The sequence below is a fragment of the Sciurus carolinensis genome, chromosome 8 (assembly GCF_902686445.1).
Source record: "Sciurus carolinensis chromosome 8, mSciCar1.2, whole genome shotgun sequence".
NCBI lineage: Eukaryota > Metazoa > Chordata > Mammalia > Rodentia > Sciuridae > Sciurus > Sciurus carolinensis.
This window is the reverse complement of record NC_062220.1, coordinates 11,665,446-11,692,546: the sequence shown is the minus strand read 5'-3', so window position 1 is coordinate 11,692,546 and position 27,101 is coordinate 11,665,446. Positions and strand designations below refer to the sequence as shown.

General features: G+C 47.6%; 1 protein-coding gene across 3 annotated transcripts; it reads left to right on the top strand.

Annotated features, from left to right (window-relative positions):
- Positions 1 to 1,253: 1,253 nt before the first annotated feature.
- Arhgef5 (Rho guanine nucleotide exchange factor 5) lies at positions 1,254 to 26,038 on the top strand. Of its 3 annotated transcripts, none has more exons than XR_007109915.1 (16): positions 1,254 to 1,387; positions 7,442 to 10,493; positions 10,992 to 11,055; positions 11,479 to 11,543; positions 11,985 to 12,238; positions 15,288 to 15,310; positions 15,857 to 16,009; positions 16,297 to 16,426; positions 16,661 to 16,735; positions 17,140 to 17,229; positions 17,709 to 17,866; positions 18,462 to 18,623; positions 20,279 to 20,349; positions 21,914 to 22,018; positions 22,632 to 24,020; positions 25,914 to 26,038. XR_007109915.1 is itself a non-coding variant. In XM_047562388.1 (15 exons), the coding sequence occupies exons 2-15, from the start codon at positions 7,454 to 7,456 to the stop codon at positions 22,787 to 22,789; spliced, it is 4,686 nt and encodes a 1,561-aa protein (XP_047418344.1). In that variant the 5' UTR covers positions 1,254 to 1,387; positions 7,442 to 7,453; the 3' UTR covers positions 22,790 to 24,206. The 3 variants fall into 3 exon arrangements, 1 of the variants encoding a protein (XP_047418344.1); XR_007109914.1 differs by having other exon boundaries at positions 15,150 to 15,310; XM_047562388.1 differs by lacking the exon at positions 25,914 to 26,038 and having other exon boundaries at positions 15,150 to 15,310; positions 22,632 to 24,206.
- The last annotated feature ends 1,063 nt before the right edge of the window (positions 26,039 to 27,101 follow it).

Sequence of the window (27,101 nt, the reverse complement as noted above, 5' to 3'; positions counted from 1 at the left end):
CTTATTACTTCCTGTACATTCTGTGGCACCTTGGAATACTAATGGCTTAACTGTTGGGTTTAACCCCTCAGAATAACACTAGCAAAACTAGCACATGCGTGGAACACAGAGCTACTTGTTTCAGGAGTCCATCAGAAAAGGTCATTCTTCCTTAATTACCCTCTATACTACAGGAACAATGCAATGGTCAATGGGCACAGTGAGCAGGACATGGTCAAAAGCTCTAAGCTCTTCTGGCTTAAAGACTATGGCAATCCTAAAAGCAAATGAGCCAGAAATCTCAATAAGATCCTACTGACTCATATGACCAAAGAGATCCCTGGAGTCACGAGTGGGTTTGGGAAACAGTCTTATTAAACAGAACATCAAAAGTCGGCTCCCCAGGTAAGGGATTCTGTGTGTGTGCGCCACCTGCTCAGGTTGGGGCATTCTTTGAAGTGGTTGGAGGGACTTGTAGAAACACCCATTCAAGACCAACAGAACACAGTGTTTCCCTGAAAGAATCAGATCCAAGAAAAATACAGGCAGGAGAAAACACACAGACCAAAGACAAAGACATTGGCTTAAAACTTAAATATAAATAGATGTACGTGCTAGCGCGTGCGCACCACACACACACACACACACACACACACACACACACACACGCACAAAGTTCTGGGAACTAAAGAGAAGGAACACACACCGTGGGATACAATCACCCTAAAATGAACTCAGGAGTACAGAAGCAAACACGATAGCTGGAGAAAAGACAAGGACTATTGTCTTGAAGATACACACTCCTAGGCCCCGGGAGAGGGGGAGAGCGGGGAGAACCTAAGCCAGAGACGTGCTTGATCCTAAAGCGACAGGCAAACATCAAGCAAGAGATTCACGGTGAGGCCTGAGGCCGACACCGCCTCCCCGACGTCCGGCGCCACCCGCAAGTGAAAAGAGCAGCTCGGCGCGGTCCACGCCGCGCAGGTGAGGCCCGGCCCGCCAGGAACGGCGGACAGACCGGAGGCTCGCTGGGGCAGCCGCGCGACCCGCCCGCTCGCCGGCCAGACCTGGGGTCCTTGCTGCCCGCGCGCCCGTCCCGCGCGCCCCGCGGCCGCGCCCTCGCTCCCCTGGACGGCCGCGGCCCGCCCGCCACTTCCCCGCCGTGACGCGGCCGCCGCCTTCGCACCAATGAGGCTCGGGCGCCTAGGGGCCCTGCCCCTCCCCCGGGAAGGTGTGTCCCTGTTTCCTCACCTGAAACTTCCTCGGGAGAGCCGGGTCCCTCCTCCCGTCCGGGCGGCAGGGGCGGGCCGCGGGTGGGGCGGCGGCGGCCGGGCCTGGCCGGGGACTGCGGCCGGCGCCGGGACCTGGAGGGGGCTCTCGGGCCCGGGCAGCATGTGACACCGACCAGGTGGGTGCCCTCCTTCCTTCCCAGCCCTGGGCTCCGGGCCGCCGTAGAGCCCGGCGGAGGTGCGGCAGGGACAGGAAGGAAGAGGAAGCTAGGCCTCCCCAGGGACCAGCCCCGGCCAGGTCCCGGGGCGCAGGCTCCGGAAACGGGGGGCTGGGCCGACGGGCAGAGCTCTCGGTGAGGGGCTGGGTAGCCTTATCGCCAGCAGGAGGGGACCTGGAGAACATGCCCGTGTCTGGAAACTTTGCTTCCAGCCGGGTCCCCGCCTAGTAAATGGGCACCCTGTGCCGCGATGTTCCCGGGGCGGATCATCAGGGCTCTTTCTTCAAAATCTGGCCCTGGGGAAAGCTAACCTCCGTAATAAGGAAAAACTGAGATTCCCTTTCTAGACCATTCTTTACCTGGAGGTGTGTTATTGGCTTCCTCGTCGTAACCAGGCCTGGGCCTTCTTTCCTTGTTATCTTCATGGCATTTATGTACATACGTGCGCCCGTCCGTGTACGCGCCTCTGGACCCTGTTGGTCGAGGCTCTTTAACCTGAAACAGTTTGCTTGTAATTGGGGGGCTTCCCAGAGCCTCCCTTAGTCACCACATTGCCTTCTTAACCTAGGGAGGTGGAAAGGGAGCTGTTTAGAGCTGGAGGCTGGGGTAAGGGTGCAAGAAACCAGTCCTGATTCTAAGCATCCCTCACAACTGCCTCCAGCGAGACAGGCCTGGGAGAGCTAATCCTGGTGTCACTTGTTTTCGGATCTCAGTCCCCTGCTCCCCTTCCTGGATCTTGGATTCCCAGGACAGACTTGCCCTCCTGTCTACCTAGCAGTGAACTCTGGCCAGGACTGTTGTCGGATTGAGGGGGAAGGGCATGCCATACAGGCTAGGGAGAGAAGGTGGCTTTCCTTGTCACTTGCTTTCCTCCCTCACTGCACTCTAAGCTCTTACATCCTTGACCTGCTGCAGAAACCCCAGCTCTCAGGGAATCAGCCAGCAGTAGCAGGGTGGTGTCTTCCCAGCTTCCTGCTCTGTCTACACCTGGAGCTTTTAGAAGCTAGGCCCTAGAAAAATGGGCATCAATTTTTACCAATCTGTGGGCACAAAACTGAATCCATGACCCTTGAAGACCTTTGAAGGGGGTCCTGGGGGCCTGGGAGGAAGAAATGAGAGGTGTCAATTCTGAATGAGACTGTGGCTCAGGAGGAATTTATGCCATTGGGTACTGGTCAAGAAGTCAGGAAAATTTAAAGAAACCCCTCTTTTGAAAAGGATATAGGGATTCCAGATGTAGGTGAGAGTCTTCGTATCTCCGAGTTCTCTGGAGTGTTTGGCTACCCATAGTGTGGTCTGTCTGAGGTTGTCTGTGGCCACATTACACACGATGTCTGTGGGATAAACAAGAAGATGTCATATGTGGTGTCTGGAGTGGTCAGTTGTTATGCAATGAGGACAGAAATGGGGCCACTCATAGGATCATGAGTTGGACAGGAGCAGCATTACTAAAATGATGGTGTAGACACAAACAGGTGACTTACACCATCTAGTGTAGATAGGCTGGGTCATGCACAGTGTCTGTGAAGTGAAGAGAGGCTGGTCACTCATAGTGTGTGCAACGTGGACTGGAGTAGGGTCACCCTCTATGTTAAGGACACATACAGGTCACTCACACTGTGAATGGCACAGGGCCACAGGTGGACTTGTGGGCAGAAGTCAGCTTTGGCACCAATAGTGTTCTTATCTAAGACCATCTGCTCTACAGGCAGTAGATGATGTGAAATTTTCAGGCATCAAGGAATAGAAAAAAGTTCATAAAGAATATAGGACTTTCCTCCAGTGGATAAGACAGGTATTAGCAGTCAGTGGTTCAGAAAGCTATCTTTATTTTGATACCTTTGTAGAGTCAGGGGCAATAACCTTAAAACAGTGAATAAAATTATACATCTATATGGTGATCTTATTTTCTAAATCATAACATGTACTTTTTTTTTTTTTTTTTTTTTTTTTTTTTTTTGCAGTGCTGGGGATTGAACTCAGGGCCTTAGAGCTTGTGAGGCGAGCACTCTACCAACTAAGCTATCTCCCCAGCCCATAACATGTACTTTTGATCATGGGCAAGAGGGTATTTTCCTAATGTGGGCAGAAGTGTAAAGTATAAATGCAAAAGTATTGTAATCTCAAGATTATTGCAACAATTTGTGTTGTAAATCAGAATATTTGAATTGCCATTGCTAGAAAATTCAGGAAGTTTGATCTTTGGAAAAATATACATATAGAACTTAATATCTGTTCAAAGAACAAGCATTGTGACTGGAGGTGGGGTATCTTTGAAATAGAATTTTATGTCTGGTGACTAGAAATGGATGAGAGCTAAGGTGTTGGGGGTCTGTAAGGGAGACAGCAAGCTCTGGCACACACTGTTAGTAGGCTGACTTGAGCTTTGGCTTCTAAGAAGTCATACATGGATGGAGTCATGCAAATGTAACATGTCTCTGATCTGGAAGGAGGCCAGATCAGCACGATGCTTGCCCTGTCTTTGCCTGTGCTCACATTAATAGTGATTACTCACCCCCGGTGCAGAAGGAGATGAGGATGTTTGCACTCTAACGGAATGGGCAGTGCAAAAATACCTCCCTTCTGATGTCTGTATCTGAGTAAGACCCTGTTTTATGGATTTATTTTAGCTTTGTCGCATTCTAACTGTGTCATGCATGGTTGCAATAGGATTACTAAGACTGGGTCAAGTACAGGACCATGGGGAAGGTTTGGGGTGAGTGGTGTCCAGACAGGTAACCAGTGTTATTTCCAGATGCATAAAAACAGTGTCAGAAATAGTGTCTATGAGGTTGCAGGGGACAGATATGTGCCACTAGATTGGAACTGGAGATATCCAGGTAACACATGATATAGATAGATAAAGCTTAGGTGTGTCCAAAACACTTTTATAAATTCCATGACTACTTGTTTTAAGGCCATGATGGTGTATATGAGGAATAAGGCCTGGACAATACAGATGTGGGTGAGGGGAGGGGTGGAGTTAGTCAAATGGTCTCCCAAGACAGGTATGAGCCAAGTTTCAGAAAGTGTCTACAAGGACCAAGTATGTTATTTAACGTGGTGGAGACTGTAAGATCACATCATAGTATCACCCATAGAGATCATTATACTTTATACTTAAGGGATAGATAGAGGGAGTGAATCACACATCGCCAGTTAACTGGAGACATAAAGGTTCTTCAACATGGATACAGTTATGGTAGACATATTTTGCCCCATGCAGATGTATCCATGTCTATGAGTGACCAAGAAATTGTCCATACTACTTCTCCGCAGTGGCCAGGACCCTGCCTGTTTGGTTATAGCAGGCTCTGTTGCACAGAGTCTCAAGTGTGGCTTACTGTGGGGAGGAGGGGTGCATACACGCTTATGTTTTCATATAGATGCGTATGCCATGGCTCAGCGTTCTGGTAGCAGGCTTCAGGTTCTTCCACTTTAAGCCAGCACCGGACAAGAAAGGTGCAGGACCAGTACAGCATGGGGTCCAATAGGCCCTGGAATCTTCCCTTGACTGAAGACCTCCAACTTCCTTACGAGTAGATTTCTGGGTGCTAACAATAGACTTCAACAAGGGATCTTGGTTCAGATTCACTCATGCCATTTGCTTAGGAAATTTGGGCAAGTGTCTAGTTTAGTTTCCTCCTCTGCAAATTGAGCAAAGTTTGCTGGTCTCCAAAGGTCCCTCTCATTTATAATTCCTATATGTCTCTCTCAAACGTATTCTTTCTCTCTCAGGTCAACAATACCTACTATTTCCGTGACTCTTAAAGAAAACAATGAGATTTTTATGTTGCCTCATTTAATCTTCACCAGAATTGTGAAGAAAGTGCTTTAATCTCATTTTAAAAGTTAAGGGATATTCAAATAGATTAAATGATTTTGACAATTGCCTGAAAATAGCTAAAATTAAAAAAAAAAAACTAAAAATTGAACCACATGCCTTTAACTTTCCATTCTTCCTTGCGTCATGTAACATATCTTTGTCGAGAGCCAACTAACCTTCAGGAAAGGGGACTGAGCCGGTGACATGGCAGTATTTGTGCCTTTGGCACCCCTGGTGTAACCACATGATGATAAGTGCAATGTGTGTATCAGGAGAAGCAAAGAATTCTCTAGGGCAGAAGAGGATTCCAGGTGGAGACAGGTGCTGATCAGTGGTGAGGTTGCTGGAAAGAAAGGGAGAGGCCAGGCTGTGCAGCTCCATGATGAATATTTGGGCTTTGTCTCAAGGGCAGTCAGAGGCTGGAAGTGGTGTTTTGAAGATCGTTCAGGTGCAGCATGGAGAATGAATGGGAATGGAGCAAGATGTGGGGAGGTCAGTGGACAGGTGACCTAGCAAGAAGACACAGCATGCTCCTGGGTTAGCCATGAAGATGGCAAACAGTGGACAACCCTCAGGAATATTTAAGAGGTGGATCAATAGGATTGGGTGATTGATTAGATATGGCAAATCTGGACCAGGAGGGAAACAAGAATTTCATTCTTTATGTGAAAAATATTTATCAGGCACTTAGTATGGGCCAAGTATGGTGCTAGGCATATGTAATTGAACAAGTTAGATGCAGTTCTTAATCTCATGTAGTTCACCACACCATAGTTGAAATGGAGGGTAAATCAAAATACATAATTACCTAATTTTAATTGTATAAATGCTACAGAGAAGTGAAGTGAATTGTAATTGATAATCGATTTAAAGAGAAGTACAGAGTAACCCAGTTAGAGGATTGGAAACCTGAGGCATACATCAGGAAAACTGAATAGCATAAATAACAATGAAGAGAACATTTCCAAGGTCAATAGTGTTCAGTATAACTGCCGTCCCAGGGAAGGGACCATTGAGCTTCTTTGGAATTAAGAATGTGGGGATTCTAGGGCATGCTGGAGAATTGTGCCTGCTGAAGCCGGTGGAAACAGGTGGGATGTGAGCATAGGAAGGCAGCAGACAGGTGTAGCACCTTCTAGCCATTGGAAACTGAGCAAGACATGGGGATAGTAAACACTGATGGCGTGGTTCCAGGAGAGGAGTTGAGGTGTGTGCGAGAAAGATATGATCCACAGCTTACAGCCCCGGAGGGAGCAGGCTTGAAAACGGCGAACCTTGGAGAGAAGGGACATGGAAATGCAGGTTGCTTTGGATGGCAAGGAATCGAGGTAGCTTCTCTGCCGGCTTCTGAGATCTTTGCAAAGAGGGAGGTGAGTTGTTCTGCTGGAAGTGAGAAGAGAAGCAGGAAGGTCACACTCTGGAGAAGTAATGGGAAGGTTACGTAGTTGCTGGAGAAAAGAGGAGAGTGAGATAATGAGGCACACAGCTTTAGGGCCACAGCGAATCTAGTGAGTCTAGTTATCATTCCACTTTACGGCAGCTGCTTCTGTAATTGGAAACAGAATTATTCATTAGTTATGTCTCTGCTAGACACTATAAAAAAAAAGGAAGATGAGTAAAATCAAGACCCTGTGAAAACACTTGAAGCTCTCGTACCTTGCTCATTGGCTGAACAGCCTGACCTATTTTAATCCCGTCGACGGTTTAGGAGGAAGGTCCCACTCCCTACACTGCTTCCCTGGGCTATTAGACCTAGGGTGTGTCACACACTGTGTCTGGGAGTTATATGAGGCTGAGTCACTCTGAGTGTCCGGAGAGTCGACAGGGAGAAACAGACAATGACATAATAGGATCTAAGGGCAACGGCCACGGGGGGCTCTTGGCACTCTGACAACGGTCTTGTACTCTCATTGGAGTGTTTATTATGTTTACCCCATGAGACTGCAGGCTCCATGAGGACAGGTCTTTATCTATTCACTACTGAATGCTCTACACTTAAAAGGGTCACCAGGGAAATCTTTAAATAAATAAATAAATATACTTATAGAGGACATGGCCTATTTAGTTGCATACCTTTTGTCTCAAAGAATGACCCCCAATGGAACCAAAGAAATGTCCCACTCTTCCTCTTTACCATTCCTTCCTCAAGGTAGAGGCATTAGAAACATTTGTCTTGCATTCTTCCATAGGATTCAGCCCTGATGGAGGCTGAGGAGCCCCAGCCTGGAGCCTCTACTCCCATCCCTGCCATAGAAGAATTCAGAATTATCCCTGAAGCCATCATGAGGAGTAGCCAAATCCCTGCCATGGACCTTGAAGCCCAAGAAGACCAGGACCCACCTTATAAGTGGGCAGAGGGACAGAGACTCTTGTTGACCCAGCCAAGAGAGTTACAGGGCATGACTGAGCATGCAGATGAGGGCAGGCCCTCGTTCCCAGAGGAAAGGTCTGCAGATACAGAGACCAACCAGGAAAGCCTTGTGGCAGAGGCCTGGGAGACCCCAGAACATCAGGAGGCAATGCCCCAGAGCCTGGCAGACAGAGGATCAATAGCACCAGCTCCCCTGGAGCTCTGGAGCTGCCCCATCGAGGGTGAACAGCTAGACATGTTCTCAGTGTCCAGTGAAATGGACAGCAGAACAGAGGTGGGATTTCAGCCAGACCTCGCTTCTTTGACATTGGGAATTGGACAAGCAAAAGAGAAGGCAGAAACTTCTCCTGACACCTTTTGGCTTCCCTGTGAAGAGCACCCTGCAGAGACCAGCCAGACTGAGGACTCAAGAGGTGGAACTGTCAGCCAGGAGGAGCAGGAAGGTCAAGGGCGAGAGGGGCTCTTACAGCCCCAAGAGACTCAGGGGTTCGAGGAGCAGGAACAATATGAAATGGGATTTCAGGGGAAAGGGGTTCTGGGGGAGGATGCATGTTCTCATGGGCTTTGTGGGGAGCAGGAACAGCTGGTGGAGCAGGTTCATGGTAGAGAGAGAGGGCACAGGCAAAAACAGGAGCAGATGCAAGATGATGGGATGCTTGGGGGACAAGAAAGAGGAGGACTCGATGGGGGATTGGAGGTCCTGAACTGTGGTGAGCAGGGTCAACAGGGGAGGGAGAGGCAGGCTCAGGGTCAGGGAGGCCTAGACGAGGAGGAACAAAGGAAGAGGGAGTTGAGGGGGCCTGAAGAGAGTAGGGTGGACTCTCAGTACATAGAGAACCTAAGCCTAGTGGGGAAGTCAGAGGAAGTAACTGGGAAGCAAGGTCAGGGTCTAAAGGGGAAAGTGATGCGGACGGAGGAAGATCCAGGGAGCTGGGCCGCGGGTGGGCTGGGGGCAGTGGGGAACGAGAGGAGCACCAGAGAGGAGAAAGAGCCTCGTGGTCCTTCCCCACCGGCTCGGGGAGCCCCTGTGGTCCCTTCTCCCTGTGACTTATTTCCAGATGCCTTGTGTCCCATGACTCAGATTCCTCAGACTCAGGAACTATCCTCCAAAACTCTAATTTCTACACGGGAGCCAAGACATTCGCCCGAGCCCACCTCTCTACCTGACTCCTTTCCTCCCGAGGAGTCACTGGCTAATACAATAGCTCACAGTAGCCAGCAAGAAGGGTCTGAGCTGAAGAAGAGCACAGTATCCGACCAGGAGACTGAGACGTTCTCTGCATCTGTGGCTCCTCCCAGGACACCAGAGTCGGCCGCTTTCAGTCCTGCTCAAGTCTCATCACCTGAGAGTCCCCCAGTTGGCTTTCCTAGCAGGGAGACCCCGAGAACCTCTCTCTCAGTTGACAGCCTATCTTCCTGTGGGGCATCAGAGACTCTCCTGGTGGCCCTTCACAGCTCCCTGCCTGCAGTGACCACCCAGGATGGGGCCAGCCCTCACAGCCCCCCAGCCAACTGCAGCGGGACCATCCCACACCTAAGGAGCAACTCCTTCCCGGGCTCCCACAGGACAGAGCAGACTCCAGGCCTGGTGGGAATGTCACTTTCTTTCTCTCATTCAGAATTACCCCAGAGGCCCCCCAAACCTGCCATCCCAAGAAGGGACAGAAGAAGTGGTAGGGACTTCAGCGTCATTTCGGAATTCCCCACTTCATTATCCACCCTGAGGCAGGATTCTCAAGAACCCACAAGTCCAGAGAGACTCAGCAGTCCACACAGCAGCCAGCCATGGGACTCTCCCCCCGATTCAGCCCTTTCCCCAGGATCTCCTGCCTATGGTTCTTCCCCATCCACTGTCTACATGGAGATGAGGATCCCTGGATCTCTTCCTCCTCCTCCCCTAGAGAAGAGTCACATCCACTCTTCCATGGTGGAGAACGACGGCCATCTTCCTGCAGTGGTCCCCACACTGAAGCGACACAGCCATCCCCCTCCATTGTCCCTAAGTTCAGGGCTACATGGTTTTCCTAAAGGCCCCCTTCCCCAAGTTCCTGACCCCCTTGTGGCAAGGCAACACCGACCTCTGCCATCTACCCCAGACAACTCCCACCATACTCAGACCTCTCTCGCCAACAGGATGAGATACAACAAGCCATTACCCCCAACTCCTGATATGCCCCAGTCCCACCATTCTCCCATCTCGTCTTCCAGTATCTCAAGGATCTACAGACCTCTACCCCCTGTCCCCATTATGGATCCTTCCACCGAACCTCCTCCATTGCCCCCAAAATCTAGGGGGAGGAGCAGGAGTACTCAAGGAGGACTTGTGAATTCAGGGGGTCAAGCCAAACCAAGACCCACTGGTCAAGACTGGGCGATCTCCACTGCCCCCTCTACTGGACGTACCTCTTGGCCCCCAGCCATAGGCAGATCAACAGAGTCTTTGGCTTCCACCAGTAGGAGCAAGAGTGAAGTGTCCCCTGGCATGGCCTTCAGCAACATGACAAACCTTTTAAGTCCCTCTTCCCCTACTTCTCCTTGGACTCTGGAGCTCCAAAGGCCCACCACCAAGGATGAACCAGGGTTCTCAGAAGAGCCTGAGGTCCATGCAAGAGGGCTACTGAGAAGATCAGACCCTCAGGACGGAAGCAATGGCCAAAGATGGTCTACTCTCGGTCCAGCAAGGCAGCCAGAGAGGCCAAGCCATCCCCAGCTGGAGAAAGCATCCAGCTGGCCCCACAGGCGGGACACAGGGATACTACCTGAGGGCAGCAGTGGACAAACTGTGGTCCATGGCGAGGGGTCCAACAAACACAAGGGCTGGAACCGGCAAGGCCTGCGCAGACCTTCCATCTTGCCTGAGGGCTCTGCAGGTGAGCAAGAGCAAGGGCCATAGTGCTACCAGTGAGGCCAGCTCTTTCCAGCTGTCACCACCTGGTCCCATCTTCTGTCCCCAGGGTCACTGCTGTTCCCTGTGAGACTTCACTCCCTCATATCCTGCCCTCAACAGGAAAACCCATGAGTGCCCTCTCTCCTTCCCTTCCACCTCCCCATCTCTACTCAACCAGGGGCTGCCTTTTCACGTCCGTCTTTTCCCCCCAGTGTTGTCTTAGACTCCTTTTTACTTTTCAGCAGCCCCCTGCTTGGAGTAGAGAAGGTTCCCTCTACTTGTCCCACTCCTCTTCTGACACGAGGACTGGGGACAAAGCTGAGACTGGTTTCCTTCAATGCTCTGTATGGCCACTTTATTCTCTCCCAAATTCCTTGCTTTTTTTCCCCCTTCTGGACACCTGAGTACTCTCTGTAAGACTTATCTTCTTCATTTTCTCTAAATGTCCCTCTGAATTCTTAGCCATGTCACCCATTTCTAGTTTCAGATTCAAGAGGTTCAGCCATGGGAAGATCCCCTGGCCCCACAGACACTGTGGTTTTCCGGTGAGTTACCTTCTCCTGACAGACACACTTGCTGCCTCTCTGATTGGGATGCTGAATTTCATAACCTGGACTTTAGTTGATCTGGGTTCTGGGACCTGGAATGGCCCATGCCTCTCTCTTCTGGGGGTAAAGTGGTAAAGAGAGACCCCAGGATTCCAGGCAGGGAAACTGAACTCTACCTGTGGGTTCTATTGGCTGAGTCTTGAGTCATTCATCCTCTTAAGTCCTGGATCTTGAACTACTCCCCAGGTAAACGTTCCCAACTATCCTGAAGGATCAGGATGCAACTCTGCACCTGCCTGGGTGATTGGGTCCTGATATCCCAGCACAGGCTGGACAGGCAAAAGACTCTCTCATCTGCAGTGGCCTGGGGTCATCAATCTCATGGCCAGCAAGCACCTCAGAGCCTTCCTTCCTGTACAGGGAGAAGAAACCAAAGGAGGCAATAGGAGGCTTTTCGAGACGCTGCTCCAAGCTCATCAACTCCTGTGAGTACCTTGGAGCAGGTCTGCAAGGTACTCAGATAGGTGTTCTGCCCAAGATGGGACTAGGCCTCATGCCTGTCAGCAGGCGGGGGTGATGTCTGCAGGAGAGAGGACTGCCAGGTCAGCAGCAGATGGGCAGCTTCTGTCTGTCCCTGGCCCTCCACTCACCTCCCCTTCCCTTTTTTTTTTTTTTTTTTTTTGGTACCAGGGATTGAACTCAGGGCACTCAACCACTGAGCTACATCCCAGCCCTATTTCGTATTTCTTTAAAGTTAGAGACTGGGTCTCACTGAGTTGCTTAGCGCCTCACTTTAGCTGAGGCTGGCTTTGAATTCGCAATCCTCCTGCCTCAGCCTCCTGTGCTGCTGGGAGTACAGGCACTCACCACCACGCTCGGCCTTCACCTGCCCTTCCTTCCTCTCCCGTGTGACCTTGCCTCTGTAGCCCAGCTGCTTTACCAGGAGTACAGCGATGTCTTCCTGAACAAGGAGATTCAGAGCCAGCAGCGGCTGGACAGCTTGGCAGAGGCCCCTGGGCTCACCTCCCCGCGGCAGCCTCGGAAGGCACTGGTGTCCTCCGAGTCCTATCTGCAGCGCCTCTCCATGGCTTCCAGTGGCTCCCTCTGGCAGGAAATCCCCGTCGTGCGCAACAGTGCTGTGCTGCTCTCCATGACCCATGAAGACCAAAAACTGCAAGAGGTACCAAGGGGGGCTGGGGACGGGAGGGGAAAGGGTTACAAGAAAGCTGGCCAGGTTGCCTTGCTGGTCTTTGTGTCTCCTACTCACAACACCACCACCAAGAGCAGGCTGTCCCTCCCCCACGCCACACCCCCACCCCAGTGCACGTGCGCGCATGCGCACACTGTGACCTGAACCTTCTCTGTTCTGGAGAGTGAATTGTTTTCTGAACGTCAGCACTGTCCTCCTCCCTGTATCCTTATGCCACTGGCCTTCTGCACCCACCCGTTGCTGGTCTGGGCTTGTGTAGAGTAATGAGGCCCGTGGACTTGTTGGGAGGAGTGCGGGATGAACTTCATCACCACTACTCCAGGGTAGACTGGAATTCCCCTCTTCCTCCAGGACCTCAGGCTACACTAAAGTTTTCCTCTTCCACCGAGACACATGGAGGAGATTTTTGTTTGGTCCCTAGAAGAGGGTCCCTGGATCTAAGAGGCTTTAGAGCATCTCTGCTGGGTCTTCATTCCCAAGAGCAATACCAGAGGCTGTTAGTCTGGTTTTAACCTACCACCATTAATAGGTTTTCCATCGAAAGCTTCTCTAAGTCTCAGATCTCTCTAATGTGAGGAGCTATGTGTACATGGTATCGAGCCTTTCTTCCCGGAATGACAGGAGAGCAGGGTCCAATAGAATAGTTTAAGAAATTAGCTTTGGGAGTAAATGACCTACATGAGAAGCTCACCTTAAGATCTGCTGTTCAACTTTGTCCAAGTTACTCCATCCTTCTAAGCTGATGTTTCCCCGTTTGTAAACTGGAGATACAAAGAGTTACTGGGAGAAGTAAAAAGGTGAGTGCCTGGTACTCGAGAAATGTTGACTATTTTAGTTCCAAGTGAGGTGGACCTGGTTCCCCACTTACCAGCTGTGTAACTTTAGGCAAGTTATAGAACTTCACAAAACCTTAATCTCCTCATCTACACATTGAGGTTAAAATGCCTACCTGTCAGGGTTGCTGGGCCATGTATTTATTCATTTATTTTTTGTGGTGTGAGGAATTGAACCCAGGGGTGCTACATCCCCAGCCCTTTTTACTTTGTTTTGAGACAGGGTCTAAATTTCTGAGGCTGGCCTCAAACTTGTAATCTTCCTGCCTCTGCCTCCAGAGTAGCTGGGGTTACAGCATCACCACTGTTATGTGGTTTAAATGAAATAATACATATTTAGTTTAGTATCATGGCTGGTGTGTAGTGTGGTAAATACTAGTGCTGTGCTTTCCCCTTTCCCCATTAGGGAGGAGTAAAAGTTGGGTCATAAGAACTTAATGGTAATCAGTGCTTGTACTACCTCAGAGACAGACATTTGGGGGCTTTTCAAAGCTCAGACTCGAGGGCTCTGTTCTCACCGCCATCTTTAAAGCACGTCAAGGATGTTTAGAACATCACTAATGTACCGGTATTTCTTGTTCACACACTAGGGAGATCCCACAAACTCTAGTTCTTTTTTCCCAACTCCAGCATATTTGGAAGTCTCCAGGGCTCCTGGTCCAGCTCTGGTCCTGTGTTTACGAAAAGAGAGGCCTCCTTGTCCCCACCTTTTTTACACACATCTGCCATTCATAAACTAGCCCCTCTGGGGACTACAGGGTGCTGTCAGACTCTGTTTCTTTTGACTTCTTGAGGGGAGAGCAACTCTTCTACATAAAACGACAAGAAAACAAGGTTTAGAGAGGTTCCGTGAACCACCCAAAGTCACATGGTCAGTGAACGCTGGCTCCAGGACCAGACCAACGTCACTGCAGTGTCAGCTCCAGTGTTGCTGAGGGAGGTTGTTGGGCCATGTCCTTGGTCATCCAAGGTGTGTGTCTCTCTTTTCTCTCTCTATCCAGGGGTCCATCTTGAAGCCACAGGCTTGGGTGGAAAGCGTGAGGAGCCCACTGGTCATGGCCCTGACTCACTGTACCTCCTGCCAGAACTTCTAAACATGCTCTCAAGGGCTGTGTGCTACCTTAAACCACAGCGACACCGTCTTGTTCTCACACCTCCTGCTTCCTTCCACTTATCCTCACACCCCAACCTGAACCATGACTTTCATCCCCTAAACCTGCTCCTCTCTCAAAGATGACTCTGTCATTCACCTCGTGACTCCATCATTCACCTCGTTCCCCCACTTGAATGTTAAGGCATTAACTTTCCTTCCAATTTGGCCCCATTTCCAGCAAGTAACTGAGTCCTTCCAGATCTACCCTCTAGATAATTATGAAGTTGCTCTGCCTCTCCTCTTCAGAGTCTCATATCTCATCTGGCAATATTAAAACTTCTCCACCCTGGCTCCCTGTCCCCTTTAACCTTTTCTCCACATTGTGCCAGAAATATCTTTCTCAAAAAGCAGATCTCATCAACTTATAAAACCTCTTTCCATTTCTCCATAGCTTCAGTCCAAACGGTTTTACACTGTTTAACTCTCTAGACCAGGTTCCTCATTTCTCTTTGCCTGTTCCTCCTCAGCTCTTGATACTTTTGTATAATTGGGTCCCAAATGTTTTTAGGATTCTTTTTCTGAAATAAATTTTATTGTGTATATTGAAGATATACTCCCTGATGTTAGGAGATATGTGTAGATAGTCAAAAGATTTCTGTAGTCAAGCAGATTAGCTTGTTCACCATTTCTCATAGGTACCCCCTTGTGTGTGTGTTCAGTTTTTGATCGGCATATCTTTATGTCTTTGGGTGCTTGCACATGTTTTAGTTTAAATCTCACATATTGAAATAACTCCTCCTTCTCTCCCCAGATCAACTTAGGTTTTGTTGAAACTGTGAGCTGTGAAAGGTTCTGTCTTACTCAGAGCCCTAACCCTAGCGTGCTACTCTCTGTCTGGTGGATGCAGAGAGTTAGCAAAGCTTTCCATTAGGCTTCTTCCTTTTCAACATCTTAGGCCAAATTTGAGCTGATTGTGTCAGAGGCCTCATACCTGCGCAGTCTGCACATAGCTGTGGATCATTTCCAACTTTCAAGCCAACTCCGGGCGACGCTGTCCAACCAGGAACACCAATGGCTCTTCTCTCGTTTACAGGATGTGCGAGACGTCAGCACCATGTGAGACTACTCTTCTTCCAAGTACCTCTCCCTCAGCCTCCCTATGGTTGGCCACTGAGTCTTCAGTCAGTGTTTTCCCTCTGAGAAACCCTCCCCAGGCCATATCTCAGGATGAAATGGGGCATCAACTCCCTCCATGATTCCCAGTGGCTGTAGAGTCAGGAAGAGCAAAGAAGAGGAGACAGTTGAGGTTAGAGAGGCCCATTAATGGATAAGTAAGTTAATGAGAAAAATACGTCCTGGGTGAAGGTTGTGGACTTAACTGCGGGCATGCCCTCTTTGGAGATAAGATGAGGAAATCATCTGAAGATGGGAAAACCAGAATAAGATAGAAGAAGGGGGAGAAATCGAATATGAGAATCAATAGTGAAATCAGGAGCAAACTAGCAACAGCCTTGGAGAGAATTCTAGTGTTGGCAAGGAGCACTAGAGTCAATAGAAGTTACTGAAAATAGGAAGAAGTCAGAAGTCAGGGCATAACCAGGGTCAGCCAGCTGCTGAATTGAGGCCCTGAAATCTCATGAAACTTGTTTAACTACTGTACAGGTTCCTTTCAGACCTAGAAGAGAACTTCGAGAACAACATCTTCTCTTTCCAAGTGTGTGATATAGTCCTGAACCATGCCCCAGACTTCCGCCGGGTCTACCTGCCTTACGTCACCAACCAGACCTATCAAGAACGCACCTTCCAAAGTCTGCTGTGAGGCTGATCCCCATTCAGTCCCTGGTGGGCCCTGCAGTGACCTTGTGCCAACCCCCCACCCAGGGTGCTATCACAAGGGTACATGTCCTTGTGCCTGTGGTGTGGTCTCAAGCCCTCCATACCACATCTTCTCAGCAACCACGCCTGGGCCCCTCTGCATCAGCTGTCACCATTATTTCCCAAGCCCAGATATTCCACTGATCTTCCATTCCCCATGCCATCATGGAACCCCCACCCCATCATTCCCCACAACCCTCCTCACCCAAGGTCTACTATTCATGCAGGAATAGCAACAGCAATTTCCGAGAGGTCTTGGACAAGCTGGAGAGTGACCCTGTCTGCCAGCGCCTTTCCCTCAAATCCTTTCTGATCCTGCCCTTCCAGCGCATCACCCGTCTCAAGCTGCTTCTCCAGGTATGGCCGATGCTTCATCGGTCATCACCCTGAACTCAAAGGGGTGATCCTGAGACGCTTCTGGGCAGAGGACCGTCCATCCCTTAGCCCTCCGCCTCCTGCACACACTCTTCTTTCTCAGATGTATTTGTTGTTGAAATTGTATCCCTGGGCTTCTCCATTAATCCAGCCCAGTCATCTCTTCCTGTTTATTTCTTCCTGTCCTCTGGCTCCTGACTGCTCTTTATCCTATAGAACATTCTGAAGAGAACACAGCCTGGCTCTTCAGAAGAAGCAGAGGCCACAAAGGCCCACCATGCCCTGGAAGAGGTAGGCAGCTGCTTGCTCCCACCCCTGATTGTCCTTCACGGAGAAGGCATCCGTTCCCCAGGGCCCAACTCCAGGGAGCATGGGAGGTGGGAACCCGTTAAGGGGGAGGTAAACCTCTTCCCTGCGTCCACCCACCTCCAAGCACATCCACCCACAGCCTCCTCTTCCACGCAGAGCACTGTATGCTAAGGGACTGTGCACCCACTGCCAAGTCCCTCACCAGGGAGCCTTCTTCAGGGCCTGCAGAATACTCAGAGTCCTAGGGCTTGACCTGGATTTCCCTCAGTCAGTTCAGCCTGGGAGAAAAGAGCAGGCTGTCATATCCTTTTCCAGATTGCTCTCAGGGAACGCAAAGATTAACGACTCTAATACCGTCCTTTCCCTCTTTCCTGCCAAACCCTCAGCTGATCCGAGATTGCAATAATAATGTCCAGAGGATGCGTCGGACGGAGGAACTGATCTACCTGAGCCAGAAGATTGAATTTGAGTGCAAAGTGAGTTAGTGCCCAGCACCCCACTCTGCCCATGACTCTCTTTGGCATGTCCCACAGATCACCTTCTAAATAGTCTTCTTGTTCCCCTCTTCCCAGCCTCCAACCATCCTGCCTTTCTGTCTGTTCTGTTTCTTTGATATGCATATGTCCTCTTCAGTCTCTGAAACTATTGTCACATGAAGGTGCAATACTGTGTGCATGTTACATTCCGCATGGTGTTAAAATGTGAGAACAAATACGTGTAGATATGAGTGCATACACTATATATGTGCTTGCACATTCATAAGGAAACTCTGGAAGGGTATTTTAAAAAAAGAGCAGCATTCACAAGGAAGAGGAGGAGTGGATGGGATAGTTAAAGCGTTCAGGGGGAAACAAATCCAAGCAGTTGGGTTCTGAGCAAGAAGCAGTTAAGGAAGAGATGATTGGCGAGGGGGTAGGGCTGCCTGTAACCCGGCCTTCTCTCCTTCTGCCCATAGATATTCCCACTCATCTCACAGTCTCGCTGGCTGGTAAAAAGTGGGGAGCTGACAGCCCTGGAGTTCAGCGTCTCCCCAGGGATGCGAAGGAAACTGAACACGCGTCCCGTCCACCTGCACCTCTTCAATGACTGCCTGTTGCTGTCCCGGCCCCGAGAGTCAGTGGCCGGAATGGGAGGCTGGGACAGAAAGGGAATGGGAGGAGGCAAGAGGGAAGGCCTCAAAGGAACAGAGAGGGTCTTCTTCCTAGAGGACCCTTTCTCAGTGATTCAACCCATGGAGTTCAGGCCATTGCAGAGAAAAAAGAAAAATGAACCCAAAGCACAAAATAGAAGATCCCACCAAATTATGTCGTGAGATCCCATAATGGGAGCTATAAATGTCCAAATGATCTTAACCACCTTCTCAAAGCAGTCTATTTGTGCTTCTTTGGGTTAGATTCCACCTACTAGAGATACTAACTAATTTCAAACCTTAATGCTCTGTCCTTGGAGCCTTCGAAAATTTATATTTGTTCTGTTTCTTCAGCTTCTTAAAGTAATCAAGTATTCATTGCATGGGATAGATGGTTTGCCAAATTGGTAAGGATACTGGAGTTACCCTCTTGAGAGCAAGTTAGGACCATCTTGTGATTTTTATAGGAATTTTCAGGCTGCAGATACTAAGGACATAGAGCTTGAACCCAGGAATATGAAGGTGGGTGGATGGACGACAAAAAGTCTAGAATCCATTGTAAAGACCTCTGTTTTGCAGGGGTAACCGATTCCTGGTCTTTGACCACGCGCCCTTCTCCTCCATCCGGGGGGAAAAGTGTGAAATGAAGCTACACGGACCACACAAGAACCTCTTCCGCCTCTTCTTGCGGCACAGCACCCAGGGCACCCAGGCTGAGTTCCTCTTCCGCACAGAGACACAGTGAGATGGGGCTGGGCAGGGGAGCTGGGTGGGTAGCCTGGGAAGGCAGTGGACTAGGCAGAAAAGGTGTCCAGGAAGCCACCTAAACACTACATAGCCCCTTCTGGACTGGGGGGCATCATGGAGAACTCTAAACTTCCAGGGCTAAGAGGCATCTTGCAGGAGATTGCAGGTGGCAAAGAGGCTTAGCATCTATTTTATCCTTTACTCAAAGACCTCAAGAAAGGAGATGAACTGGTTTGGAGTAAGCAAAGAATTTGAATACTGGTATCTGTGAGTTAATGCTCACGTGTGTGGGCCAGAGAGCCTTCAGTCCCCAAGGCTGCCGGCACATATATGAATAAGACAAGCACCGAGTACCTTTTGCTTTCCTCCCTCCCACCTGCCTACTCCATTCTCTGTTAAGCAGAGAGTCATAGTGCTGAGAAATTTGATTAGCTTACCATTTCAGCAATTGTTATGACTAATAGATTCACCTGTGCTTGTCTTTGGACAGCAACAATTATACCTATAAAATCTGGTACACAGCTGGGTCCAGTGGCCCAGCTATAATCCCTATAATCCCTATAATAGGGAAACTGAGGCAGGAGGATCACAAGTTGGAGATCAGCTTTAGCAAGACCCTGCCTCAAATTTAAAAAAAAAATTAAGTATAAAATAAACCTGGTACATAATGCCTATAACAATGAATGCCTAAGAGACTGTAGTATTATTGATAATATAAAAGATATGCAAAGAGTCTCTCTTTAAAAATTTCAACATATCAGGCTAGGGTTGTAGCTCAGTGGTAGTGTGCCTGCCTTGCATGTATGAGAAACTGAACTCAATTCTCAGCACCACATATAAATAAATAAATAAAATAATCCATTGACAACTAAAAATATTTTTTAAAAATTCAACATATCTAATGATCTGAGGTTTCCCACATTCAAGACAATTTTCAGTTCTGTCCCTTGGAAGACTATTTGGGATGGAATTGGTGACACTTACCTTTGGTTATGGAACAGAGAGATAGGTAGAGGGCTTCATATGCTAAATATCACATAAGCCAAATAAGCGGATGCAGATACATTCTCTTTGTTTAGTGCTTTGGGTAGAATCTTCCAGTAAACATGTCAACTCTCAGTTACTAGGCACATGTAGAAACAGAGGCTAAGATAATGCAAAGCATCCAGATGCTTGCAAAATGAGACTAGGATTAGTTTGTGCAAGAATGACAATGACAACAAAATAGCTCTTTCTCCCTGGTTGAATTATTATCACAGAATAACTTTTATTTTTGAGATATTTGATTGACATGGGCAAAGGAGTGTCAAGAATCATGCAAAGTGATAGAGGGAATCTAAACTGAGATGAACGTTTTTCTTGGCCCAATTTCCAAAATGGGAAGTCTTCATGTGTATTATTGACAGTTAACTTTATACCCCTACTTGAAAGATATAAGGAATCTGGAAAAGGAAAGGGAGAGAGAGTTCCATAAGACACGTTAACATACAGTTCAAGATGGTACCAGTTTCCACCAAGTAGGGTCCTGGTGACTTGGCTGTAAAATCATTGAACTAGACAAATCCTATTTGCTTTCCCATCTTTGACCCTGATCCACAATCCCAGGCTGCAACTGTAACCAAGTATACCACCCTACTTTGTTTTCTCAGAAGTGAAAAACTTCGATGGATTTCAGCCTTGGCCATGCCAAGAGAGGAGTTGGATCTGCTGGAGTGTTATGGTGAGTGAGGGTCTAGGAGGAAGAGCAAACATCAGGGGCGGAGGTCTCCCTTGGATGCAGGAGGTCAGGTAGTCAGGTGGTAACTCTGAGGCTCCTGTTCATTGCTTTTCCTCAGACTTCCAGAGTGGAGCTTAAATACTGGAGCTTTAACACCTGAGACACATCTGCTTAAAATTGCTCTTCATCATGATAATGTCTTCTCCCCCATACACACCCTGCCTTAAGCCATATAGTTCATTCATTCTATGGTATCTGTCCCCTTAAGTCCATTCTGCTGATTTTGTCTGGGTTTTACTTATTTAAAGATAGGGAATGGCAATATGGCTGTGTAGGGAATCACAGGAGGATAGCAACACAGATTTGTCCTGACCACACCCCTCCCAGATGGGATGGCCTGAGACCACTTACCTGTAGGGTCCCCGGTAGCTGCAGGCTCAAATTCTGAATTCATGTGCATGTATGCCAAGATGGACTTTTTCTGGCTCTCATATCAGCCTGGTAGTTGTTCTCCAGCAAGGATTTACCAGTTAATGTCCAGAGAAAAAATGAACTCAAAGGAACACTGGGTCTTTAGTGTCTGAAAAGAATAAATGAATGTGAGGAAACTTTGAGAAGGAATTAGGAGAACCAAGCTATAACTGAAACCTGTTAACTTACTGTGTGTTCCATTGGTTGGCTTCCCTGGTGGATAAAGAGGGTAGGATAATTTTTCCTTCTTCATTATGATCTTGTGAATGGTAGATGGGGAGGAGTTTTAGAAAAAGAAGTATAAATAATATGCAGTATTCTGCTTGTTTTCTGGGAGATCCAGTGCAGGGTAGTAAAGCAAGAAGAGCAATAAACCTAGATAAGATGGAATACTTATAGTTCAGTCATACTCCGAACTTTGTTATCTCGAGCCTCAGATCTATGGAAATTTTGCCTGGTTTACAAAAATAAACAGAAATCCAGCATTTCCTCAAGAATCATCTTGATCAACCTTGATCAGTAATTATTCTGGTCACTTATATGAGGAAACTGAAGCCAGAGGGGATTGAGTTCCTTACATAGCACATACCTGGGATTCCACTGATGGAGTCTTCTCCAGTCTCACATCAGGCATTGAGGGAAATGAAGAATGAATCACAGGCTCAGATTTTACCAGCTCAGTGGAAAGCAAAGCAATAAATGAAACATTTAGATGAGGGAGACATGGTTTCTTACCAACAGTCAGTTTTAAGAAGTTCAGAATCCATTGAAGACTAAGGAATCAGGGAGGACATCAGAGGGAAGGTGGGTCTTCTGCTGAATCTCTAGTATTTGTAGTAAACAGATTGTGGTCATGTATTTCTCAGTCATCTTCCCTAGAGAAATAGAATTTTTGCTTCATTTCAGTTCTGGTATTTTTATTTCTATATCAACTACTTTGGTTCCTGGCAGAAGATGAATGTTTTCCTATCTCCCCTTTTGTTTATAAGCCCGCACTTACCTCTACCTCAAGTCTTCCTCAGCTCTCCCGGCCATTTCTTGCTCAGGTTCTGTTCTCCTGCCTCTTCTAATCTCTCTTCACCCTTCCCTTCCAAAGACTCGCCACAAGTCCAGTGTCTTCGAGCCTACAAGCCCCGAGAGAATGACGAGTTGGCACTAGAGAAGGCAGATGTGGTGATGGTGACTCAGCAGAGCAGCGATGGTAAGAGGGAGACTCCCGGAGGAGCAGGCCAGGCATCCGAGGGAAGATGTGGGGAGCTCCAGACGCGCCTGCTGTAACCGAGCACCACAGCTGGGTGGCTTATAACAAAAGAAAGCTATTCTCTTACAGTTCGGTAGGCAAGAAGTCCAAAATCAAAGTGTTGGCAGGGCCATGTCCCTTCCGCAGCCTCTAGGGAGGATCCTTCTTTGCTTTGTCCAGTCTGGTAGTCACATGCTCCTTAGCCATGGCAGTGTAATCACAATCTCTGCCCACATCTTCCTGTGGCCCTCTTCCCTCTGTGTGTGCCAGGTTTCCCTCTTTCTGTAAGGACACCAGTTGTATGAGATTAATGGCTACCTAATTCCAATAGGAGCTCAACTTAATTGTACTAATTATGTCTGCAACAACCTTGTTCCCAAATAAGGTCACGTTTTAAGGTCCCAGGGATTAGGACATCAACACATATTGGGAAGGGAGCAGAATTCAACTCCTAACAATGAAGAAGACACGGTATTGGGCAGCCACAGACTTCACCAGACCCAGGGCAGCCATGTTTAGTGTACTGGGAGGCTGGACCCGTCCAGGTAATTCTGCCCCTGCCCTGTGCCCACAGGCTGGCTGGAAGGTGTGAGACTCTCAGATGGGGAGCAGGGCTGGTTCCCGGTACAGCAAGTGGAGTTCATTTCCAACCCCGAGGTTCGTGCACGGAACCTGAAAGAAGCCCATCGAGTCAAGACAGCCAAACTACAGCTGGTGGAACATCAGGCCTAGCTATTCCCTGTGAGGAATCTCATGAGCTTAAGAACAAGCTGTTCATGGAGATGGCTGCCTTCTGAACCCGCTGCAGAGGCTTTCTGTGGACCAAGAACTAAGCCCAAGGACAAAGCCCCGCTAACCCAGCTACTCATCCCAGGCCTCCTTCTTCGTGCTTTGTGCTTGGTGGGGGGATGTTGAGGGACTTCACACTGGACTCTGGGATCCTTTTTGCATAGGAAAAGGGCCCAAAGAGCCTGATTCAGGGAACTTTACTTCTGCTGCCATATGGTCCTTAAACATCCTCGGCTTCCAGAGTGCAGATTTAGAGCAAGCCAAAGTGTCAATCATGGTCACATGTCAACAGAATCTGACCTCAGTCCACGGAGGACAATGTTTAAGGGGGAATCACACATGAGATGGGAAGGTCAAGCTGGTGACCTCTAAGGTGTCTTCCAACCTTAGGGTCTCCATAATTGTTGGTGTGAGCACAGTGCATGTGTCTCTGAGATGTGCATCTCTTGGTGGCAATGTGAGGGGGTACTCTCACTCTAATAAACTTGGCACTTCTCTGAGTGTTTTCTTCTGACTCCTCAGACTGAACAAGCTTCCAAGTATGGAATCCTGTGAGAGTTCCAGCCTAGTTTTTAGTGTCAGTGTGGCAGCTGCTTTTTGACCCCTGAGAGTTTGGGCAGCTGTTCCGCTTTTCATGGTGTCAGAGGTAGGAGAAGGAATGAGAAGTCCTGGTGGGTAATGAAAGCCCCATTCAAGCCCTAGGTACTGTACCTCTAAGGTATGGGCACTGCTAGTTTGGGTGGATTTGGGAAATCCTATCCAGACCATTCATGATTTTCTTATTGTGGCTTAAATCCTCGTGAAGGTATCTTCCCAAATGTTTTAACTTCTTTACGAAGGTAGCATGGCATTATGCAAAGAGTCCTAGAATCCGAGTCAAGGGGCCCAAACTGCAGTGACCACAGGCTACAATTCAATCTGTTCATGTCTCCGTTCCCTTACGTGTAGAGTGCAGGATCAGACCAAGCAAGCCCCAAAGTCTTATCCAACTCTAACCACATATTTTTCTCTGTCTCCTTTAAGATGACCTTTCTCAGTTGAAGGGTATCACTAAATTTCTTTCTCACAGAGAACTGTTGTGTGACGTAATAATAGCCTGGCATCTTCTGTGCTGTCTTTTAAGCTGGATCATTATGGTCCTTCCGTGAATGGTGCATTGCAACTTAGTACAAAGGTAAGAATGAACATTATAAAGTTTGCTCTAGGTCCAGCTAATAATGATATGACGGGAGAGTATCACTTTTGACAACATACTATTTTTTCAATCCATTCTAAAATATAAGTTGACTTACTTATTTTTTAAAAAAATGTTATCACTGTAGCATTTAAGAATGAAGACCAATATGTCATCTGAAGCAGGATGACCACTAAAAAATATAAAATAGACTTTAAGAATTTCAGTTGTGTTTTGCACTCTTTTCATAAACCCAAAATTAATAGCTCCTTGTTATTAATGGCAATAATAATTTTAAGAATCCAAACTTGTGCAAGCCAGTATTTGAATACTGTCCATACAATTCAATACAACCTTATATTTTTCTAGGCAAAGACTCTATTATTTGTTCAGAGAAGTAAAATACCACCTTCTCAATGAAACATATGCAAATAATTTTTTGAATTGCGTGATTGCTTCTTTGCTCAAGGCCTTCCAATCCCTTTGAACCCAAGTTCTTTAAGACTTCTAACTACACCTGTGTTTTTGATATTTAATATATATTCATTTAATTGGATTATTCTTATCTAATCTAGGAAACCAAATGATATTTGGCTTCTACTTATGTTTAGATCCTTTTTTGGGGTTTTGTTTTAGATTAGAAACAAAGGAGGACAACTTAGATGTAGGTGATCTCGCCCTAGATGATTTACTAAATTTTCTCTAATTTGAGTACAGGAAAATTAAGGGTAGATACATTGAAATCCTTCTTCAGATTTCCAGGATTGCACTTAATTTTTTTTTAATCCCAACTGGCATCGTTGGCTTAGAAGCACAGCATTGCCAGGACAGTCTGACAAGCATTAGCCCATGTTTTTTGGATGAACTTGCATCTGAAGCACATATGAATGCACAGTGTTTTGTTACCTTTTTAAGTAAAACAGCACACGAGGAAGTATCTTTTGGGGACTTCAACAGCAGTCCTCTGTGCAGACCCTCTGCTAACTGGAACATAAGTGGAGCTTAAGATCACATGAGTATATGCTGAATTATTTGTGAACTTGACTACACTGAACTTCCAGATCATTTTTGCCTACTTTCAGCTTAGAAAGTTTTCCTTAAGTTTATTCACTACCGAACTGCACTTCAAATTAACTATTATCTTAAAATCTTAATTGTGCATTATCTCTTGTCTTGGTCATTTATAATGATTTTGATAAGACCAGCCTTGGAGACTCTTTTTTTCCCCTGGGGCTGGGAATCAAACCCAGGGCCTTGCACACGCTAGGCAAACTCACTGAGTTGTACCTCTATAACTGTTCTGTTTTTGTTTTTAGTTCTGTGCACACGTTTATTCCTCTGAAATAAACGTGATTCCCTTTTGGATTCCTTATTGATTCAGCCACATAGTGTGTGCTTTTTAAGCATTTAGGGGTGTTGCCCTTATGATAAAGTCTTTTTGTTTGTGGGATCAAATTAGAAGTCCAGTATTTTGTATTGTGACCTTTAAAGACACAGCCCTTGTAGACATGGCCCTTGACCCACTCACCTCCCCAAGACACCTTACCGACACTTGTGCATGTTGGTACTTGGTTTTTGAGATCTCTGCATAAATATCTTTTGTGGCGGTGACTTGGATTTATCACTAACCCCAACCAGTGACCCGGGAGCCACATCTGCTGTAACATGACTCTGGAGCTACATGATTATAGTGACTCCAAACCTGTAGTTTAGTGTAATCTTCTCACTCTGAAGTTAGGTGTGTGAAAGGGCAAAGGTTACAAGTAAATGAGCTACAGAGAGACAGGCCAAGCTAGTCATGATTCAAGTACACTTCTTGTTCAGATTTAGAACATTCTCTATGCTTAATAGTCTTTGACCCATGTTTTCCATCCCGCCCATTTTAAATGACAGTTACGGGAGTGGAAATTTCCCTAGCCTCTTCCTCGCAAGAGCATCCAGTCAGTCTGCAATTCCCAGGGACTGTTGCGAAAACCAACCGAGGCTAGGCTACAGGTACAGGAGAGCAGGGAGTGACGGTGAGTGAATGGGCTGTGGATTCTCTCTGGGTGGCCTGTGCGCAGGAAGATGGTGGAGGAAAGGAGCTAGGATTTTGTGTGCTATAAACTGTTTTCCCGAGCTGGCAAGGGCGGGGGACTGCTGATCCCTGTGCTTGGTGAGTGAGTCATGGGCCTGAGGGCAGAGCTTGCAATAGGGAGGGGCCGAGTCTGGCCCACATAGTTCTTCAGGAGCACCAATGGGCAGATAAATATTTTCCTGGCACTTTACCTGAGCATTTCAGAGAGGCAACTATCTCTCAACCATGCAGACGGAAACACAAAAGTAGAGCGGAATCTAGTCAGTTTGTGAGCTCAGATGGAAGTTCTCAATGAGACCCAGGGAGAAAGTTTAGTCTGGGAGAAGGAGGCTGAGAACATTACAGACCATCAGATATCACCATCGAGTTATAAGACCAGCGAGAGAGACTTCAGACTTCATAAGAAGCAGACAGTCTTCTCTGGGAAAAAAGGAAAACAAGGAAGGCAGAGGAAGGGTGGACGCTGCCAGAGGACTCATTTGGGCCAGTTCTTATGGAGATGAACTTATGGGAATGAAAAAAAATCATCTGCTGTTGGAGTCCAAAGAATCATGAAGGCCTTTCTGTCTCAACCCGTATTTGTGTCTAACAAGCTTAATGGAGCTTAGAGAGGGAAAGTGATTTGCCTAATGTCACACAGCCAATTAATTATAAACTACAGATGGAAACAACTCAGTGTTCACCCCTGGGATTGAAGCAGGGCGTCCACTGAGTTTGTGATCAGCATAAAAGGTTGAAGGTGACTTGCCATAAGATGCAAGGATTGAACAAACAGAATATTAATAGGCAGGATATTTTGTGAGAGAGCAGGAGAAGCTTGTGGTCAGGTGTGGAACTGTTAATAAGCAGGTGTTGGTGATAGAAGGGAGCTTGGTCAGGCAACAGACTGGAAACAAGGGTCAAGGTGTGGTTTGCAAAGCATCCATCATCCTTGCACAAAGCCGGGCCTTGACCAGGAGAGGGAGAGGGAGAGTGTGGGTGTGAGACTGGTAGCTGTTTAGATT

Coding starts and splice junctions, on each gene's coding strand:
- Arhgef5 (XM_047562388.1), top strand. CDS start 7,454: ATGGAGGCTGAGGAGCCCCAGCCTGGAGCCTCTACTCCCATCCCTGCC. Junction 11,056..11,478: donor ACAGACACTGTGGTTTTCCG/GTGAGTTACCTT, acceptor CTTCCTGTACAG/GGAGAAGAAACCAAAGGAGG. Junction 12,239..15,149: donor AAGACCAAAAACTGCAAGAG/GTACCAAGGGGG, acceptor TCAACATCTTAG/GCCAAATTTGAGCTGATTGT.